The 21,211-nt window shown below is 36.7% G+C and overlaps 1 protein-coding gene across 1 annotated transcript; it reads right to left on the reverse strand.

Moving 5' to 3' along the window:
- Positions 1-3,339: 3,339 nt before the first annotated feature.
- On the reverse strand, positions 3,340-17,866 carry cd82a (CD82 molecule a). The gene is made up of 9 exons (XM_039656604.2): positions 17,731-17,866; positions 13,415-13,486; positions 10,953-11,025; positions 6,802-6,926; positions 6,407-6,481; positions 5,280-5,378; positions 4,807-4,980; positions 4,261-4,344; positions 3,340-4,080 (listed from the first exon to the last, which is right to left on the reverse strand). Exons 2-9 carry the CDS (start codon positions 13,475-13,477, stop codon positions 4,003-4,005), a joined length of 771 nt encoding a protein of 256 aa, XP_039512538.2. The 5' UTR covers positions 13,478-13,486; positions 17,731-17,866; the 3' UTR covers positions 3,340-4,002.
- Positions 17,867-21,211: the final 3,345 nt, after the last annotated feature.

Here is a 21,211-nt window from a genome sequence, read left to right on the forward strand (position 1 = left end):
TTCCTGTAGAGGATTGTTCTCCTGCAGCTCAATATGGTCCTCTGCCCAGGACCAGATGTACAGGATGAGTCACTACAATAAAACGACAATGAGTAACCTAAATGTACTGTGTGGATACAAAAATCACTCACTGTAAAAAATGCTGGGTTGTGTTGAATATGCCATTTTTTCATGCCAGTTTGTTCACTTTAAATATTCATTAAAAACGATTTGTGCATACCTAAAAGCTTAAGAAACAATTAAGTTATTGGGATGCACTTATAAAAACTGAACTTATGTGTCATAAAAACACAGCGTCAATGGCTGCGTTCCAGTTCAAAATTGTAATGCCCTTAACTCACTAACGTCCCTCCGTCTCGTTCACTCCAAGGGGGTTAATCCACCAGCCGGAAACTCCCCGGGGGCCGCCATTGGCTAAAAGCCTTCACCTGCTGTTAGCATTCCATTGACTCCCATTCATTCTGGCGTCACTTTGACAGCGATTAACGTTTAAAGGGATACTTCACCTATGGAAAGATGAATGTGTATTTAAAATGGGTCATTTATGTAGAAGAAATATAAAATTACTTTTTAATTTGGAGATTTCTAGACTGAGAAAAGCCAGAAAATTTATTTTTGGCTTATGTGGATGAAAGACAACTACCAGAATGCACTTGCTTTGCTGCCCTAGGAGGCCATCATGCCTACCGGTAACCGAGTGCAGTGGTTAAACAACAAGTCTATGCTATTAGTGAGTCTCTGTGATGACTGATGAGTCTGCCCAAAAATGCGTTTCGAGATCGAAACACGATGTCGAACCAAAATGTTCGCGATTCGTTTTTTGCGTTCTACAGTCGGCATTCATTATGTTGCTACTGAGGCGAGCAAAACAAGACTGAGGGCCGCAGGAGAACACTGTGAGGCCGGTGGCGTGAGTACCTATGAGCGACACCTGTGAGATGAACTGGTTGTATATCACAGAGCTTAGTTCATCCGGTTCCCTAACTCTCTCAATTTAGATAATGTTCCACATAGGCCTATAAAAAATGTAATCATTCAGTATATTATAGCTACTCGTTCTATTTTATGACAACAACAAAACAAAAAAAATAGGAAATGAGAACAGCTTTATTTGACATTCGGCTATATTAAATTGAGCATTAATTTAGAGTGAAAACGCACTAGGCTGACAGAACGCAAACGACGCAATGATGTCAATAATATGCTAAGTGACGGACTTCATCTAGTGACTTTTAGGGAAGGCCTTAGCTTAGCTAGCTACTTTCATTTGAAAATAGTTGGCAACACTGGTTGTGCGACATAGCCTAGTTGTAGTACTTCTCAACGACGTTGGAGTCACACGCTGGTGTCACGCGTCTGTGGTGTGAACGACATATCCCTTCTCGCGTAAAAGTACGACTGTCTCCGTCGGTAGGTTATCCGTGGCACTGTGCACTCGCCATACCTCTTAAGATTGGGCGGAAAAACAGCTATTTTGCCGTGTTTAGCCTTTTTTTAGCCTCTCTGATTAGTGTAATTTTCTGTATAGCATCATATAGCCTAATAGTGGACACGATGAGCTAAATATTCGTGCTGATGCTCAGTAGAAGAAAACACCATGGATTATGTAAATACATTTTAAAAGTCATACTGTAGTATTTCAGAGCTGATTTGACTTTTTGAACTTCCATTTGGTTCTCATTTTATTAGTGGACTTCCTCCTCCCCTTCATTAGCCATCTCTGTGAAGTGAAATTAGATTAAATTCAATGAGGGTGAGCAGAGTACGACTCGGTCACAAGAGAGTGAGTGTGTGTGTGTGAATGACAGTTCTGTCTCGTGTATGTCTCTGTGGCTTCCTGTCAGCTGCTCTCTCAGTGAACATGTTTTACTGTAAATATTGCTTATAAAATGCAGTTTCAAAAGTACTTCATAAAAACGTTAACATTCTACAGCTGTATACAGCCAATGATGAAATAATTCTGCCGTCTAGAAAGCTATTACAGCAAAGAGCAGCAGCTGTGGTTGTTTGGCAGACTAGCAGTAGGATACATGGTCATATAGCGATATTCCAGACTGCTTCCTGACAAAAGGCAGCTCAGCTCCAATGTCATCCCTACAGCATTATAATTACAAGTGTTGCTCTGGAGACCTGGAACAGAACATAACCAGAAGGATGGGAGAGGAACCCGACATGCTCTTTGAGCTGCATTAACATAGATCAATTATGGAGACCCTAAATGCTCAGGTAAAGAAAAAAGAACACACTAGCCTAAGGTTTTCAGCATGAAAATTCATAGTATGCTGCATTTATGTGTATTGTTACTACATTCAGAGCACTTGACATTTTTCTAAAAAAGAGAAGTGGATCATGAGTATGCATGTGTGACTTCTGGGCAAGACTGGAAAGTTATGGACATGGTCTTCTGAAAACAGGATGGCAGGGCAGGCCGGATATGATGGGGGCGATGACAGGTGGCAATGAACCCTCTATTGTTGAGAGGAAGAAGGGTGGGTCTGGGTCATGCCATTTAACACCTCACACAAACACTGAGGAGAAACACAGACCACCATGACCATTGAGAAAGACCACCATCTGCTGCAGAAGTGAACAAAGAGCCCAAGTAATGATATTTACTAGTAGATTTTTGTAATGCAGTTTACTTAAAGTTTTGTTTGTGGTGATTTAGTAATACTGGGTATGTTTTTATTTACTCGTCTATTATGCAAATGTGTATCGTGTACCACCACTTCATTAGAACCATGGAGTAGAACAGATGTGTGCTACTGCCACCTAGTGAAGAGCTGGCAAACGTGCATGGTGAATAAACACACTGAGCAAAAATTGGTGTGGTGAGTCATTTATTGTAACACATTCAGCTTAAGAAAAGGTACATGTAGTTACAATACTTTATCATGGTATAATTACTTGATTGGGGACTGTATTCCCTGAATTAAAAAAAAAATGTTTGTTTGTTGTTTTTTTTTTACATTAAAATAGTCAAATAAGTTTTTACCTTTTATTAAGAACTCAATTTTAAGTGTTTAAAAGAACTATTAAAGATGACAAAGAAAACACTGTTAGCATTTTTCCATTTATACTTGTCATAACAAGAATACAATTAAAGTCATAGCGGTGCCAGGAGTAAACCAGTTAAATTAGGATCAATGCAATCAAAAATAAAATAAAATCAAGTCTGCAGTCAACTTTGGGGGCTAATCTTCATTTTGGTTCACATCATCAAGGAATAGCTTTATATACTTCCTTACAAATATGCTCATACAGATATGCTCAATTTAAGCATGTAGAAAAAGATAAAATTTATCATCTGTACAAAAGGGAACATTTTGAATACCAAGACTTGACAAAATCAACATGCAAATGCAAGCTAAATATATACACACTAAAAAATATAAACAAAGGCAACAACACTGATGTACAAACATAAATGACAGACTATAACACAGCCAACTTTGTTATATGGGACATGCCACAGGGGCAGGGTGGAGATTGTGTCAGTCTACTGTATGTATACACAAAACAAACACATGCTAAATATCTAAAGAAAAGTCCCTTGTTTTATCAAAAGCAGGCCTTTGTGGTTTTTCCGTTGTCTATAAAGCATAAACCGAAGTTTAATAGGCTAGTTTGGGTCACTATAATGAAGAAACATCAAAGCAAATATGTTGTAGGCCAGCCTGGGTGTTAAAAAGTGTTGTATAAATAGACTATTGATGGGCAACAGGACTCATTATACACTTTTCATTAATTTAAGTGGGCAGCTTTTATGCTCTGCAATTCATACTGTCATTACAATGGGCTATTCAAACTGGACTAAAAAGAATTGATTTTATCAGGCGATAGTGTTACTGACAAGTAGTGAAATCTCATGACTAAACACAGCCCTAAAGTTTATCTTTTGGAAACACTACTGTATACTTGTAGAAAAAGAGGGAGATCTGTTGTTCCAAGCAAATAAGGAAGGACTAAATATATTTGTGTGCAAGTGTTTGTGTTTCCTCCTCAGTACTTTGGCACTTTGGTGTAGTCTTCTTGGTGCACAGTTTTGCAAAGGCCCATAGAAAGTATCATACCAAGGAGCTGTAGGGGGAAAAAAAGTCACTACACTGAGATTACAATGGAAATGTGTAATTACAGATAATTGTCATTGTATTTCACAATGTAGCTTAAAAAATTAATTGATAATAAACACCCCATGATTTCTTAGTAATACACAGGCGTATTGTTCATAGCGCTTTGGCCGGAGGACATACAACATACCTCAATGACAGCCACACCAAGGCAGATTCCCAAAATAATGCCATAATTTGTGAAGAGCCAGCTCCCCACCTTTTCCATGCAGCCCTGATGAAGACAGAAAAACACACTGTTATAACATTATTCACCTGAACTAAGATGTTATTGAAATAATCCACTTCAAAATTCATAAAATGATTAAAGAAACGGGTATCTTAATAACTTCGTCCTCAGTGTTCAGCAAAAGTATATCTTATTTATCTACCATTTCAAAAAACCAACTCAGTTCACCCAAGAATTAAAATTCTGTCATTTACTCAGCCAACCTGTATGATTTACCACAAAATATATTTTGAAGAATGTCAATGGGGCCCGAAACTGGTTACCAACATTCTTCAAAATATCCTGTTTTGTGTTTCACAGAAGAAAGAAAGTCATACAGCTTTGGAACCACATTGTTATGTTGAATTTCCTTTTAACGACACAGAATTAGACGAAAAAAATAGGGAAACATGAAGAGATTCACTTAACACGCTAAAATGACTAAGTGATAACTAATATTTCCCATACCGTCTTATAGATGGGCAATTTATTAGATGCGTCCAAACAGAAGCCGCTATCTGTGACATTAAATGGTTGGAGGGAATCATTGTGGCAGGAGCAGGAGTACAAATTCTCTGAACTGTTCTTTATCATATGGTTCACCTCCCAGTCCTCACTTCCAAGCCAGCCACAACACTGCATCTGAGACACACAAACAAGAAACGACAGGGCATGAAGCATTTTATAAAGTTGGCTTAACGATAAACCAGGATTATTCAACCCACTAAAATCCCACCATCATAAAAGAAAACGAACAGGGAACGGTCATGATGTTGTTAAAGGTTAAAGTCAGTCAACCCAACAAGCATTTCTACATTCCAAAGTATGAACCTCCCACAGAAACCGTGTGTTTTTCATGGCAAAACATTCGAATGACACTTAATACACGTCTCAAGCTTGAATTCAAGACAACACATGAGATTCGCCCATTCTCAACTCACTGTTCTCTGCAGGTAGTCCCAGGCCTGCTCTGCGGTTTTGTTCTGTCCGGTGTAGTTTTCTATGACTTGGGACACAATTTCGCCGGTCTCATTCCTCAACTGAAATGAAATTTAAAAGGGTCAGTGGTTTATTTTTCTAACACCAGGTATTTGACATGAGATTCACATTGCTGACTGAGGAAAAAGTTACTAAGCTACTAAAATGGAACAGTTTCCCATGTGAAAAGCATGTGTTGCATTTGTATTGGAAGAACATCTTCTGTATTAGCCACCAAACCTGTTTGCACTTGTGTCCAAAATGAAAGAAAAAAAAATTACAACGTCTATCATCTACCCGCTCCAAAAACTTACTTTACTGCATATCCTGCTCAGATGCTTCCTATAGTGTCCTCAGAGACACTTGCAGCTGGCTGACCTAGGTGGAGGAGGAGTGAGTGAAGTGTGTGTATGTGTGTGAGTGAGTGAGTGAGTGAAGTGTGTGTTTGGTCAACCGTTTGCTCATCTTCCCCATGATAAAAAAATATATATTAAAAAAAAAAAAAAAAAAAAAAAAAATCACACAGGAGGAAGGTCTGTGCAACAACTGTGATCCTCAAATGCCCTGCAAAGACTCCAAGTTTATTTTTTGGTATGTGTGATAGGGGGCGATATCATTTCATTTTCAGACACTGATTCTCTTGACCTCTTTTCCAGCTGTTCCAGAAATCTAAACAAAACCTTTGCAATGAAATCTAGCTGGAAAATGGAACACATGGAGTTTTGGCTTCAACAATTCCGAAGTGTTTTAACGGCACAGAACATGCAAGCCATAAAACATTTTGATGACAGACTTGAAGAAAATTGTGACATCATTTACTCACCCTAATCTAGTTCACAACCTGTTTGACTTTTTTCCTTCTATCGAACACGAAAGAAGATATTTGAGGAAAGTTGGTAACAAAACTATTTTGGTTCCCATTGACTTTCACTATATTTTCTGACCATACAATCGAAGAAAAAAAAAAGGATTAACAATTGTTTGGTTACAAACATTCTTCAAACTACCTTCTTTTGCATTCCAAAGAAGAAATATTTTTTGCATGAGCAATCCTTTTACAGCAGCCACATTAGGGCGTTCACTAACTCACCGAATCACGCTGAAAATAGATGAGAACGGCAGCAGCCACTTGACCAAGGAGGATGAGCAACAGACAGGTGAAGTACTGTAGAGAAAAAAAAAGTCAGTGCATTCAGATGTCACAGATCCGTGTGCACCCCCACCACATATGTCGGTCTCACATATGTACTGCACAGTCCACATATACAGTATGTGCAACAGAAACGCAACAGCTGGTTCTGTCCAGTATACTCGGATCGTGTGACATGAAACAGCTCAGCGAGGCAAATTTCCTCATGACTGATTTCCATAGGAGTTTCACTTTTAGTTCACATAAAAAACATGACTCTCACACACACACAAACTCAATTAGGATAGATAAAAATAGTGCTGAAGATTTAGAGCTGGTTCATTTTTGTGTCTTACCAATCCGAGCAAACAGCGGATCTCATATATGGCCCCCAGACAGCCCAGAAATCCCAGAATCATGGAGAATGATCCCACGCCAATCAGAATATAGGAGACCACCTTTAGGACCATGGATGAATCCTCTGTTAGTGAGAAACACAAACACAATCCTGGTTACAAACTAATCGTTTCGTAATTGTGTTGAGACTCAGTAAACAGCCCTTATTTTCTACACTTTGGTAACATTAACATTGGTTAATGCATAAGGTGACATGAAACAGCAATGACAAATACAGTTACAGCATTTATTAATCTTGGTTAATGTACATTTCTACATATTAAGCAGTCTGGGGTCAGTAAAAGTTTATTTTTAAAGAAACTAATTTTTATTCAGCAAAGACAGATTTAATTGATTAAAAGTAAATATTTTACAGTCTTACAAAACAATCTATTTCAAGTAAATGCTGCTCTTTTGAACTTTCCTGAAAAAAAAGTATTACTGTTTCCACAAAAATATATTTTATCATGTTTTTAACATTAATAATAATAAGACATTTTCTTGAGCAGCAATTTAAAATCATTTCTGAAGGATCATGTGACCCTGAAGATGCCATAACAATTTGTTTCAGCATTTTAAAATACATGAGAATTTTTTTTTTTTTTTTTCCAAATTGCAACAATAGTTCGCAACATTACAGTTTTGTCTGTATTTATGATCAAATAAATCAGGTTTTGGTGAGCATAAGAGATTTACCCACCCAAAAACTTTTAAAGGGTAGTTTACATCACCATTTGTACAAAGTTGTACAAAAAATATGATGAACAATATAGTTATAAATTAGCATTAATATAGATAAGTAAATGCTTTAATCTTGTTAAACCTACACTTTTATATGGTTTGTTGCACATCACAAACTAATTTTGGAGTCAAATACTCCAAGCCAGTAAATACAGTCTCGGGTTGTCCTCATGAATATGCATTGTGTGTAACGTCGAGATGGGTTTGGCAGGTCTCCCTTACAATCTTGACATAGTCGTGACGGCCTATAGTACAGTGCAATGCTCACTGTATGCCATTGAACAGTTGAGTCAGACGTTCTGTGGCTTTACCTCAAAGAAGCAGCACATTCTCCAACTGTGTGCACTGGTCCTACTTCAGTCAGGCTTTCACGCCTATTGTCAGAACACCATACTGAGAAGCCTCTGTCATATCATCCAGCGTCAAAATACCTCAATGGCTCCCCAGCAAAAACAACATTACCACAGACAGCGTTACAAACAATACCACAGTGTGGAGCAGAGCGCTGTGTGACTGTGGATGCAGACTATACAATGGCCTATCATGTGACCTGATGTAATCATCATTACGAAACCCAGCACTTAGATGAGATGACCAGCTCAACCCTGATGATTACAGCATTCGTCAATGCACAAATAACACAATGAGTTCATCTTTTCACACGGTTGAGAAGGCACAATCTAAATCTTGCATAATTCAGGCTATTTAATAATTAATGATTCAGAGAGAACTGGATACTGGGAAACCTTGAAGCTGGAAACTGAATTGTGAACCAGCGGATTGGAATTAGTCAGAAGACAAATCTAGCATCCCAAGGAACAACGTGTTGCGAGTTATCCCCGTTGTTGGTTGTGGAGAAATTCTCACAAGATTCACAGCATCTGGTTGTTCTGAAATGTTTGACTTAGCTATTAGTAAACAGCTGTTATTGCGATTTATTCAAAATGGCAGAGAGTTTTAAATTGGAAACATTAAGGCTCTTTTGTACCATGTGGTAAATATTATCGAAACTCTCTGTCACCATAAACAATAGTAGAATAAAGAACAAGACCGTTTTCCTTTAACAAAGCAAGTTCGACCACTGTGCTCAGCAGAAACCAAGTTCAAAGCATTTGACTGAAGAAAACCAGTTCCGAACGCAACAATTCGGTTTCAATTATTCCATCCAATTTCCAAACCCCAAGAATTTTACAAATAAAAGCATTACAAGTGTGTGTCTGCAATTCAGCTTCAAATGTGTGGCCCTTTTTAGCTTCAGTACTGTAAATCTCAAAAAAACCCATGCTGTCGAAGTGCCTAATGGTGTCTAACGGAAACAGGAAAATCCTCCAGGGATCAGTGAGCCGGTGAAGGCCACTGGCATCTGGATTAGAAAAACAATGATGTTCAGAAAACTTTTTTTTTTTTTTTTTTTTTTTTTAACGATGGGTAAAAGGGCTCACTGTTTGCATGCATGGCTGGGAGTCCCAACAAACAGCCAGCGACCGCTGTGCACTGCAGGAATGTGTCCGTCAGATGAATTATGACATGAAAAGGAAGAGTACTAAAGGCTGACAGATTCACTGCTGTTGGTATCATGCTATGGGCTTTCTTAAAATCAGTTTTCTGCTCTGAACAATCAATCAAAAAGAAACCTTTTTTTAGCACAGCCACTCAGACTGGGTTCAAGTCTTGGGTCAGGCACACTACATTTTACAAGACAACCTTTCAAAACTTTTTCCCAAGTCAACTACTGTAATCAATTTGTAAATTTAGGGACTGCCAATGTGCTTTGAGCATTGTTCATAGTCACACATTATTCTGTTATATTCATTTATTTCAGTCAATTTTACTTGGACTGAAATGGCCTCTAAATTTAGTTGATGAGAAAGAACCAATTTAAACCAGCATACATTAACTGTTCCGTTTCAGCTTATGCCACTTAAGGAAGTCAATCCAAAAAATTATTGACTAAGGATTTAAATTCATATTCTTTCTGGATTTTAACTTTTCAAATCATTGCCAGTGTACTATTAATATCTTGCAGTGTTATTTTTTTCCTTCACAATTTTTTGTCAGCAATTGTTTAACTACAAGCATTTATCAATCTAAATTTATCAATTTATCAAAAATGGAAACTGTCGGGATAATGTAAGTACATATCTAACAGAAATGTATAACATAGATATAGCTATTTTTAAAGCAGAAAAAATACATATTGTGCCTTTAATGGGGTGCATTTAAAAAAAAAACCTTTGTAATTGACCACTCGTCAGTAATTTTGTTCACACAAAAAACACCAAATCATCATATTAGAATGATTTCTGAAGGATTGTGTGACACTGAAGACTGGAGTAATGATGCTGAAAATTCAGCTTTACCATCACAGGAATAGTTAAAAAATTAAAAATATATTAAAATAGAAAACGGTTATTAAATTGTTATAATATTTCACAGTATCACTGTATTTTTGATTAAATAAATGCAGTAAGCATTTTTGACTTCTTAAAGAAAAAAAAAATCTTTCCAAACTTTTGAACTGATTAAGACTGGAGGCAGATAGAGGCTCATTCTTTTCCCTACTTGGATATACTTGTTCACCAGTGTTAATTTGTTCTTTCCTATGAATAATGCAACAAGAGGCCTGATCTGAGCATTGACGTGATGCATGCTAATGAGGCAGCCGCTAAAAGAGCCCTGTGTGGGAGCGAGGGAGCACCTGCAGACTGCCACAGACGTGCTATGTCACACACAGGCCCTGCCTGGCTCGTGCACAGAGCCGTGAACTCAATGGCTGATCCAGAGCCAGCTTTGAACATGTAGCTCCAGCCTGCTTGGCAGTGTCTGTAAGACCAGACCTAGTGACCCAGGGCTCCCCTGCAATGGCCTCTGGGATGGAAAATAGTTCAGAAGTTTGCAGGGGGAGAGGTGATGAAAAATACAGAGCCCATCGTGAACAATCTGTCCAAAAGCCTGAATCATATGCTTTAAGATGAGACTAATGGTTATCATCAAACAAGAGCAAAACGAGAGACAGATGGCCCCTGTTAAAGTGGGTCTGAGTCACTGGTGCACAAGCCCAGAAGGTTTCATTCAAAGGTACAACGGGATAAAACTTCACTAATGAGAGCATAAAAAGACAAGATCAACGACCAACTCTTATCACCACTTCCGCTGTATTTTACTACAACCAACTAAAAGCAAAGGAACACTCCCGTGGGGTATTAAATAGCCTTTTAGATTAATGTGAATGCATTTTCAAACCATCCTAGAAAAAAATGGCCGTGTGAGAGTAGATTTAGGTTATTAGGAGCATAATTTTCCTGCTTCTTTAACTACATGACGTTTTATGGTTCTGTTTTCATTGCACACATTTTATGCAGAAACTTACGCAACACTGCAATGAGGCTCTGATTGTCAAGGATGATCCACAGTCCAAATCCCATAAGCGTAGCTCCGAAGATCTGTAGAGAGACAAAAAAAAAGAATAGGGGGGAGGGGGGCAGAGGAAAGAAAAAAAGAACGAGAGAATCAATCATATAGTGCAGGACAAGAGGGGAACGAGGGGCCCCCCATTTCAGTTTACAAGCTGCAACTTGTTCACTCCAAATCTCTTGGACAGAGCTAAAGATGGAAACTCTAGTATTAAAGTGTTCCCTGAAAGACAGGAAGGTTGTGTGCTTGTGTGTGTGAGAGTATGCAACAAACACACTAATCCTGGCCCGTAGGAAGCCATGAACTGTTCCCTGATCTCTAACTGGGGTTCCAGACTCTTTCTCACATCTGGGACTGATTGGGCTGTGCTTCTGCGTGGCAGTGGCTGGAGGGAAGGGGGAGCGCAGCGGATGTTGCAGGAGTTCAACAGCAACACAGTCTTTGCTAACAAGCACTCCATCTTCTCTCCTCATTTATAACACCAGGGCACATCCTGGAGCTCTTTCATTTGTCAAAATGCTTTTTAAAGGGGTGATGAACTGAGAAATCAAATATTATAAGAATATCCTGTAAGTTTCTATGACGTCAAAGAGGATAAAGCACCACCCCCCACATGCACCGACGAGTGAGTTGAAACTCATTATAATATGCAAAACTGTTATCCAGTGTGAGACGCTCATAAAAACCGAGTGTTTTGGAGCTAGGCTCAAAACTAGGGTAGAAAATAGCCTATTACTTATTCATTTTGATGTTTTTGAATGCAAAAACCAAGCGAACATCATAAGTTGACCTCAGACAACAATATAATAAAATTTTAAAAAGCCAGTTTAACCAGCCCTTTAACCAATTTCGACTAAGGTTTAGTCCTTCTGTGTACCAATCCTTTAGTAACTCTGGTTCAACTTCACAAATAAGGTGCATGGGAAACAGGAAAATCAGGAATGGGAAGTGGGTAAGGCAAATCCAGCAAAACTTGTTTAAATGTTGTTGTTTTTTTGTTTTATCAATGCATTTTAGAATACAGATCTTCATTAGGGTTTAAAGAAAACAACTGAGGGGATTTTATTTCTTTTTAACAGAAAAAACGAACAGACAAAAATATTAAAATAGTAAATAATGCTATAGATTAAAGAATAATATTTAAATAGTTTATATATTATTTAAAAGTAATATTTTAAATAAAATGTATATAAAATGTATTTTATAAATGTATAAAAATAAAATATTAACGACACATATTAAATATTAAAACAATAATTAATAATTAAATAATTCAAGAAAATTCCTGTTCCTAACCCTCTTTTTTTAAGTCTGTATACTAAATCTAATCGTATTTAAACTTTGTGTACTGCAAATAAATAAATTAAAATAAATTTTTAAGTCACTTTAGATAAAAAAAAAATAGCAATATGTAAATGCGAAGAGAAGACATGAAAATATTTCAACCGCATATCGTAACAGACTGTTCAAACACCACCAATCTGAGACCTTCATCTCAATGTTGTTGGCATATTTTTGACTTTCTTAAAACATTTTACTTGGCTCATTTAATTATACTGGTTGTGTTCCAAATGGTTGGAATGAATCATGTGACTCTTCCTGTACCCTTTAAGCCTGAGCACTGGCCAACAGAGAATAAACTTTGATCAGAGATTTCTTTTTTCCTACATGGAACAATCCCAAGGATGATAAAGGAGAGCAGGCTGTTTCTCTCTCTGAGATCAAGAAGAGTAAACTGTCTGGGTAACTAATGGCAAACACTTCATCTGGATGTTAACTAGAGTGCATTCCTATACGACAGAGAGATACAAGGCTGCTATGATGCACCTTTAACTAATAAACATGTGGCTTTTTCCATTAACCGAAAGTCCTTAAACAGTAATGACTTATTTATAATATCGCTGGTTCGGTGAATGTCAGTCAAACTTATGTTAAGAAAACTGGGACATCAGCTTTTAGTAGTGGGCTAAAAATCATCATTTATAAAAAAGAAATGAGCTGGGGAAAAGTTGTCCTCAGAACATTTGGAAAACTTGACCAGAACAGTTCACCCATGCCTAATGCACTAACACTTAATAATAAGGTTCAATTGGATTATTTTTGTTCATCTATTAGGTGAACAAACAATGAATTAGTTTTACATTAGTGTGTTAGAAACTAACAAATTAATGAATAATATAAGCACTACTTGTACATTCACATCAACCTAATGCTTGTAAACTATGACTGTTCATTGTTATTTCATAATACATGATGCATTAACAATGTTATCAAATTGAATCGTATTGTAATGTGTTACATCTAATGCTAACATTCTATAAGTGAGCTTCCTTTCATTAGTTCTAGTCAAGGAACAATAAATCACAAACTAACTCAACTTTCACACTTGTTCTTTAAATAATAGAAAGTGAGACTTACAAAGAATATTAAGTTGAAGAAAAACAGGAAGTACTTGGTGGCAGCGATGCATCCTTTCCCCATTTTGCTGACCTGTAAAAAACCCCCCAAAAAACAGAAGTTTATATAATACATTTCACAGATTAAGAAAAATGGCAAATGTGCAAAAGGCCATAACAGGTAAACAGATGGCTTACAATAGCCATCATCAGTATTAGTCATGTGAGCGAAATAAAAAATAAACTTTTTAAGCAAAAATACACATTCATCATGCTACGTTTGCTAGAGTTTAAAAATTCAATACAGCATCCCCTTGCTTTCAGACACAGTATGCTGTCATCATCAGATCAATATGGAGCACACAGAGCTAAAATCCACAGGATAGGTCAATACTCTCCTCTGGACTGCGTGATGGCTTGGCACTCTTTTTAGATAATGACCCACATTCTGCCTATCATTAATAGGTTAGTATTATACTTCTCGTGCTATTTGTGGGCCAGTGTGCTGCATGGCACACTTTGGCACGTACAATGACCTCAGAGAGGGCGAAAGAATTGTGAGTAATGATAAGCAGATATAGAGCAACTACACAAAGCAGATCAGGCCACAGATGGAGAAAACAGCATTGCTGGAGCCATTTATAGACAAACACAGGAGCTCATTCAAAGCTTTCTTGTAGTGGTGATGAATGGATGGACTTTCATTCCAACACTCAGAGATACTACATCTGAAGAACCACTTCAGACCTTGATTTACAAATGTGATGTACAATGATGTAAATTAAACCACTGACCATCACCTTTGAATGAGTGTCAATATATATAACAGCAGAGTTTATGCACTGTAAAAAAAAAATATTGTTGGTTTAACTTGAAAAATTAAGTGACCTGGTTGCCTTAAAATTTTAAGTTGATCGAAATGGAAAAAGTGAGTAAATACAATGAAGGAGATTGATTTAATCATCGGAAACTCAAAATAATAAGTTATCTGAACTAAATAAATTATTTAAGTTGATTTGACAAAAGAAAACATTTTTTTACAGTGTGGTTACAAGTTTGGGAGAGTAAGATTTTTTTACATTAAATAATGTTTCATATTAATTAAATAAGTTTAACAACTTTATTCAGTATTAAAGTAAAGACTTTTATACTGTCATAAAAGATTAATATTGCATAAATGTTTCTCAAAGATTCTTGAAAAAATGGTAAACAGCACCACTGTCAACAACATTGATAATAATCGGAAATGTTAGAGCACCAAAACAGCATATTAGAATGATTTCTGAATGGATCATGTGACACTATGGAGTAGTGATGCTGAAAATTCATGCCATCACAGGAATAAATTACATATTTAAATATGTTAACATAAAAAAATATTTTAAATTGCAATAAAATATTTCACAATATATAATATTTACTATATTTTTTTATTTAAAAGGCAAGTAGTACAACTCCAAATTGTGTGATTAAATGTATATAAATACACTCAAGCCAATATCTGTCCACAGAGTGTCTTTTTCTTTTTAGAAAGTTATCTTACAGAAAAAAAAAAAAAAAACACTTCATTAACTTCTATGTAGTTTTTAATCAGTTCATGGGGAACTAAACTTGTGAGGAATAGCCTGGAATAAACCAGAACATTTGTTTAACTTGCTTGCTTTAATTTAGTTATGAAGAGAGGAATCACAGTGCTGCTGAGCTGGGGCCAACCAGCTCAATTAAAAATATCTCATATTTTTCCACCTTGGGAGAGATCGTAAGGTTTTTTTTCAGACGTTTATATGTCCCGTGCGACAAAGTATGTGGAATCAAATTACCTGCACTTCCTGCAGAGTCAAACAAGGCTTTATTTTTACCTTAAGTAAATTTCCTAATGCCTACAAGGTCTAACACGAGCATAAACAAAAGAGGTTTTAAAAATCAAATTCAACCTAGATAAGAGCACTGTTGTGCTTTTGATCAAGGTCAGCATTGAGCTGATATGAAGGTCACAGAGCTATTATGACTACTTTAAAGAGTGCCAACAACACAACTTATCCAATCTCAGTCAGACAGATAAAAAGTGTGTCACAACGCACTAACATTTGAATCAGGCCAGCACATCACCACAGGGAGAAATCTGAAAGAGTTTATCAGTAGAAGTTTATTTTATCTCTTTCATTCATTGCAAAATAACCTTAGGGCCTGGTTTCACATACAGGGCTTAGATTAAGCCAGGATTAGGCCTTAGTTCAATTAGGGCATAGCTTTCTAGTAAGTTTCATAAAATGCCTTAGACAAAAACATTACTAGTGTGCATCTTGAGGCAAAACAATGGCACGGACATGTTTTAGGATATGCCAGAGCAAGTAGTCTGGACTCTTAAACCACATCTAAGGGGCTTATAAACTGAAAAGCCATTAAACGCTTGCAAAATGAATACAACCACAGCGAGTAAGTATCATTTGAGGTTCATCAGCATTCAGCTCATCTACACTGTGTACACTGAGGCTCTAGTCTAGTTCACACTCCACTATCCAGCCACCCTCCCCCACACTCACAGCGATAGGACCAGCTTTGATTTCCCACCACCACAATGGCAGCTTTCAGCCACGCTTTTCAAATCGAACAAAAGGAGAAACTCCACGCACTCAGAAGCCCACTGTAGCCTTAAAGTTACCACCAAACTGATGACATCCTCAACTTTAACATGCAAAGAAAACTTACAAATGCACAACTGTTGTGGAATCTATTAACAAATGCTGATTGAGCAAGTGTGCTTCATATAAAGTGACTGAGCTTACTTGCAAGTGACTAAGCAACAAAATTAAGCTTAAAGCTGATAATTTAATCCCTGTCTAAATTGCTTCTAGGCTCTGTCATTATCATGAAAACTTTATTTGAACTTGCACATGCCAAACTGCAACCATGATGCGGGCTGGCATAAAGGGGTGCAGAGAAACCCCTCTTGAGGGACTAAACAGTCTCACACTCCAAACAGCATGCTGAAAAAAGAAAAGTGAAACCCAGAATAAGGGGAAGCCCATGGTCCATAGTTCCTTCAGCCAGAAACAAGGCGTACATTCATTAAGACGGTTAATCTCTCTCCACCCGAACACAAAGACCAACTTGATGCCACCAGTCATGTTAAAGTGGACTGTGCGAGACGAGTAACAACTAAAATGGCCCAGAGAAGTTATTAAACATTTAATGATGAATGATGACTATAAACAACATTTAAACAACAGGGAGGGACAGATGTTTCTGTCTGACACATCACCTATCATTGGAATGCAGGCAAACTAGAAGCGTTTATTCAAAAGAAAGTGATATTGTTTAGAGTTGACTCTCGCAAAGTCTAGGATATACAAATAAATAAAATATAATGGATGCACGCACTTTGCTTTTACACAAAGACAACTGACTATAAATTGAACATGAGCTAGTAAAGTATAAGTGTAACATATTCCTGTTATAAGGCCATTAATGAATTATTCATTATAAGTTAGTCTAGTTCAACTTAATTTACACATCAGCATCTTACAAGTACCTAATTTGTAGGCAGACATAGACTCAAACTTTAGCTATTCTTCCATCACCTTGAGTCAATCAAATTCCCCTTCGCCTCCAAACAGAAAAATTCTATTTCAACTGAGATGCCAAATCACTTACAGTTGTAAACCGACCTGACCTACATAGAGATCTCATATTACAGTTCATAACCAGTGCGTTAAACATCCTCACAAAGAGAGCTCCCTAAAAAAACTAAAGTGGAAAAAACAGCGACTTAATTTGCGCAGGCGGATGAAACAGGCTTTTTAATAAACCTGAACAAAAATAACTCCAGCAAATCATTTTGAGGACTGTGAAGAATACTTGCTAGGTTACTTTATCTTGGTTGATAATAGCTCTTCCCAGAAGGATCAAATTATTTAATTATTAAAACTGAAAGCGAAATCAAGACAATGAGTGCAATAAACAACCCTTGACAACGTTTCATGTTTTATAGAAGTAAACTGTGAGAAGAAATTAACTAGACACATACAAAGTAGAAAACTGAAATATGATAAGACGTTAGGCTACTCCGTTCACTTTTACTGTAGTAAGTTAAGTTAGTAGCCTAATACACAAACTACTGACAGAAACTCTATTATACATGACAAACAATTACTTTAAAACTCCCTGTGATATTAAAACACTTGAAAAGAAATCTAATGTACCAACTCGTGACCACTTTCTATTTAGACTTTTCATTTCAGTCGCAAGTTCAAATTCAGTTTGAGGTGTAAAGAACTATTCAGTATGAGGTACAAAACATTTATTAGTTTAAATGTCAAGCTCTGGAAGCATACTCACGTAGCCTATAGTGTCGGGATGAGAAAATGAGAAAAGTAGGCTACAATAGATGTCAGCTGCGCGTCTCCTCTAGCGTTAATGAGTCTAGTTCGAGTGAGCAGGCTTGAATTGAGAAGAAGGAAAGCTGCTCACAATCTCCCCCGTGTGGGTGTTATTGACGTTACTACAGTGCTACTCAAGCAGCGGAGTAGTATGAAGCTGCAGACTCGGAGACCTGCATTTACAGTCCCCCTGCACCCAGAGTCCCGCATTCTCAGACCCCTCGTTTTTCGAGACAGCGCCTCCTATCAAATTGTATCGGATAAACACGTGAAGAACTTAAGCCAAAACATGAGTAGTAGATAAATAAAATCTTCAATTTTATTTAGCGATTCGTAGTAGACTACTCGTTTGATTTATTTTGTTAATAAAACTAATTTAGCTCATCGATACAACATATGAATAGTCCATTTAATATTTGTAAAGATAGTTTGAAACAAGATTTGAGCCGTTAATGTATGTTTTTTCGCCCTCTTCTCCCCGAAAATATTTAGATAGCGTATGTTTACGTTAGCCTTTAACCTTGGACTTTTTGTAGAAATGTCTTAAATGCTGCAGTTATTTTCACTGCCCATTTTGTGCCCCCATATATTTCAAACCCACAAAGTTGTCCAAAGTTCAAAAACATCTTAAGGGACACTTCAACAGAGCAGTGCAACATGGTAACTAACATTTGCAAACATTTTTTCTTTTTTTTTCTTTCTTTCTTTTTGAAACATCATAAGACGTGCTATCGGTCCTGCCGAATCCAGCAAACATTTTATGATTATGCAAAGGGACTTATTAATGAGTTTTTTTAATGCAATTGAAGACAAAAAAAGTAAAGTCAAAACACTGTTTTTTATTCTTTTTTTCTTTACAGCAAGATGATGTTTAGGTGATCATTAAATAAAGTACAGGATTGTTTATTATTGGTGTTTTGTCTATTCTGATTTGTTTTGCTTCGCATTCAAAATATCAAAAAACAGATATTGTAGCCTAATGTTAGCATGGTAATGTTAAATTAGACCATTATAGGTTTAACTGAAAGAAAAATTGGAATTTGAATAAAAAAATATAATAAAAAAACATTGTAGCAATATAATATAGCCTACTATTTTTCTGAAGATAGTTCAATCTGCTAATTGTATCCCTTCCATCAGTAACAATTAGTTTTTTTTTGTTTTTTTTTTGACACATGCATTAAGCAGGGAACACAAATATTTATTGGATAATTTATTTGAAGACCGTAATATTGCATCCTATTGTTTTTAATTGCATTTGGATAATGCGCTGTACTCTGTGTGCGGGTGTTATTCGATCTTTTGAACAGCAGGAGGCGCTGTGTTCGAAAAACGAGGGGTCTGAGAATGCGGGACTCTCGTTGGGGGACTGTAGATGCAGGCTCCGAGTCTGCAGCTTCATAATATTGAAGCAGCGAGATGTTGTCCACATGGGGGCCTCAGTGAAAAGTCGGCTAAGAAATACCCAAAACATCTTTAAAAATATAATCACGTTAAGTTTATAGTGCAAATTGTATGTTGGACACTGAACATTGTGAAAGGATTGTTGTTATTGTGATGTCCTCCTGGGCCTGAATTAAAGTTATATTGAACTTTATATTGAAATATAAATTGTAACTATATATATTGAAAACAACTTTGTGTGTTTGTTCAGATACAAAAAGTAGCTGTTACCTACCTTGAAGTCATCAATGAGAAAGCTGCTGAAATGGAGGACACAAACTATTGCACGTAGAAGCATAAATGACAGCATGTGGGGGAAGGAAAGAAAAGTGAAAACCCCAACCAGGGAAAATCCAGACCACTTGAGCTGCAAGCAGAAGGCCACATAATAAATCTTGCCTCATTCAAAGGAGTCATTACCAGTGAATACTGAAAGTAAAAGATGCATTCACTTTGAGTAATGCCACCTGCTAAAATGCAAGTAGGCTTTACCCCGAAAAAATGGTGAAAAAAGTGAAATCTTTTTTGTACAGTACATTGTATCATGTGAGGGGCACATTGTAACATCACCATATGACAGCTTAAAATGCTATCTGATCTAATAAAAAATAAAAAAAACAAGTCAAACTAAAATATGTTCTTAATAAAATACAATTATTAACTTTTTAATATAAAATAATTGCATTTTTTAGAAACTAATAAACTAATTTTTGAGTTTGACAACAAACACACCGGAAAACACATCAGCATAGCATAGTTCAAAACAAAATAATAGTTAACCATTTCTGAACATTGACTCTTAGTCTTTATTTATACATTTCTCATGTTTTCTCAATAGAATTCATAAAAGTATATAATATAATAGCATATTTCTAATAGGCGCACATTGTAAGGCAGTGTTACAACATGCCCCAACTGGCTATGGCATCTGACACACAGAAGCCAATGGCATATGTCACTATGTCTCTTCACTGGTATGTGCCAGTGGATAGTGTATGCGTCACTGAAATTATCTCAACACACTGACAGGACACCTGACTGGCACCGAGTCGCGGAACATGTCACCGTGTGTTGTGACACCTCCAGACCCTTACATAATCTGCATTATATAGCAGACATCTGCAGGTGCTGTCAAACATATGATTTATTACATTGCTGAATTAATGTGTACAACATTAGCTATTACTGTATATATAATTCGATAAAATTCTTTTTGAAATAAAGCCACGGATGAGAATATTGCGCAGGCCAGTGTTATCTCTCACACTGACACCTAGGGGAGTGCGGGCTAGCTGTAACACACTTGTTTTAAATACTTCCAGCATGACGAAACTTGGTGTAGCTTTTTACTAGTTGTTATTTCAACACTATACAGAGAAAAAATTGTGCCAAAATTCAGAAATCTTTGTAAGATATCACTGAAAATGTATTTAACCGTAGCAAAAGTACATTTCAAACTTAATGTTAATATTGCTACTGGAATGATGTAAAGCTGCTAAATCTTAAGTTACCACAAATTGTCCATAAGAAAGTGAAAGTAGAAATGTCATCTGCTGAAAGGGGGATAAATGACAGCATGTAGGCTAACAAACACCAAGGGGAAGCCCAGAGTTATTGAACCAAACCAACACCGGCTTCCTAAAACTGCTCCTCACTCAAAGTCATTATAACACTAAATATTGAAGAGAAAGTAGCATTCACTTTGATGGTTGACTATTTTCAGTATAGTCCTCTTATGAAAATCAACATTAAATATGCTTACAAATTTTTCATGAACAAGGCTTTGCAGGACCGCACTTCCGTCAGTGGACATATATCCTACCACATGTTCAGCAAAAAGTCAGTGGCCACAATTTGCTTTTATGGTATGTGATAATACATACTAGACCTCACACGATTTTAAAACTTTCAAACTGCATCTGATCGAAGCTTTCAACACCTTTATATGGAACTGAATCAATGCTCATGTGGATAGAAATCAGACCAGGATTCAAGAA

This window comes from Pimephales promelas, chromosome 1, assembly GCF_988280905.1.
Source record: "Pimephales promelas chromosome 1, fPimPro1.hap1.1, whole genome shotgun sequence".
Classification (NCBI taxonomy): domain Eukaryota; kingdom Metazoa; phylum Chordata; class Actinopteri; order Cypriniformes; family Leuciscidae; genus Pimephales; species Pimephales promelas.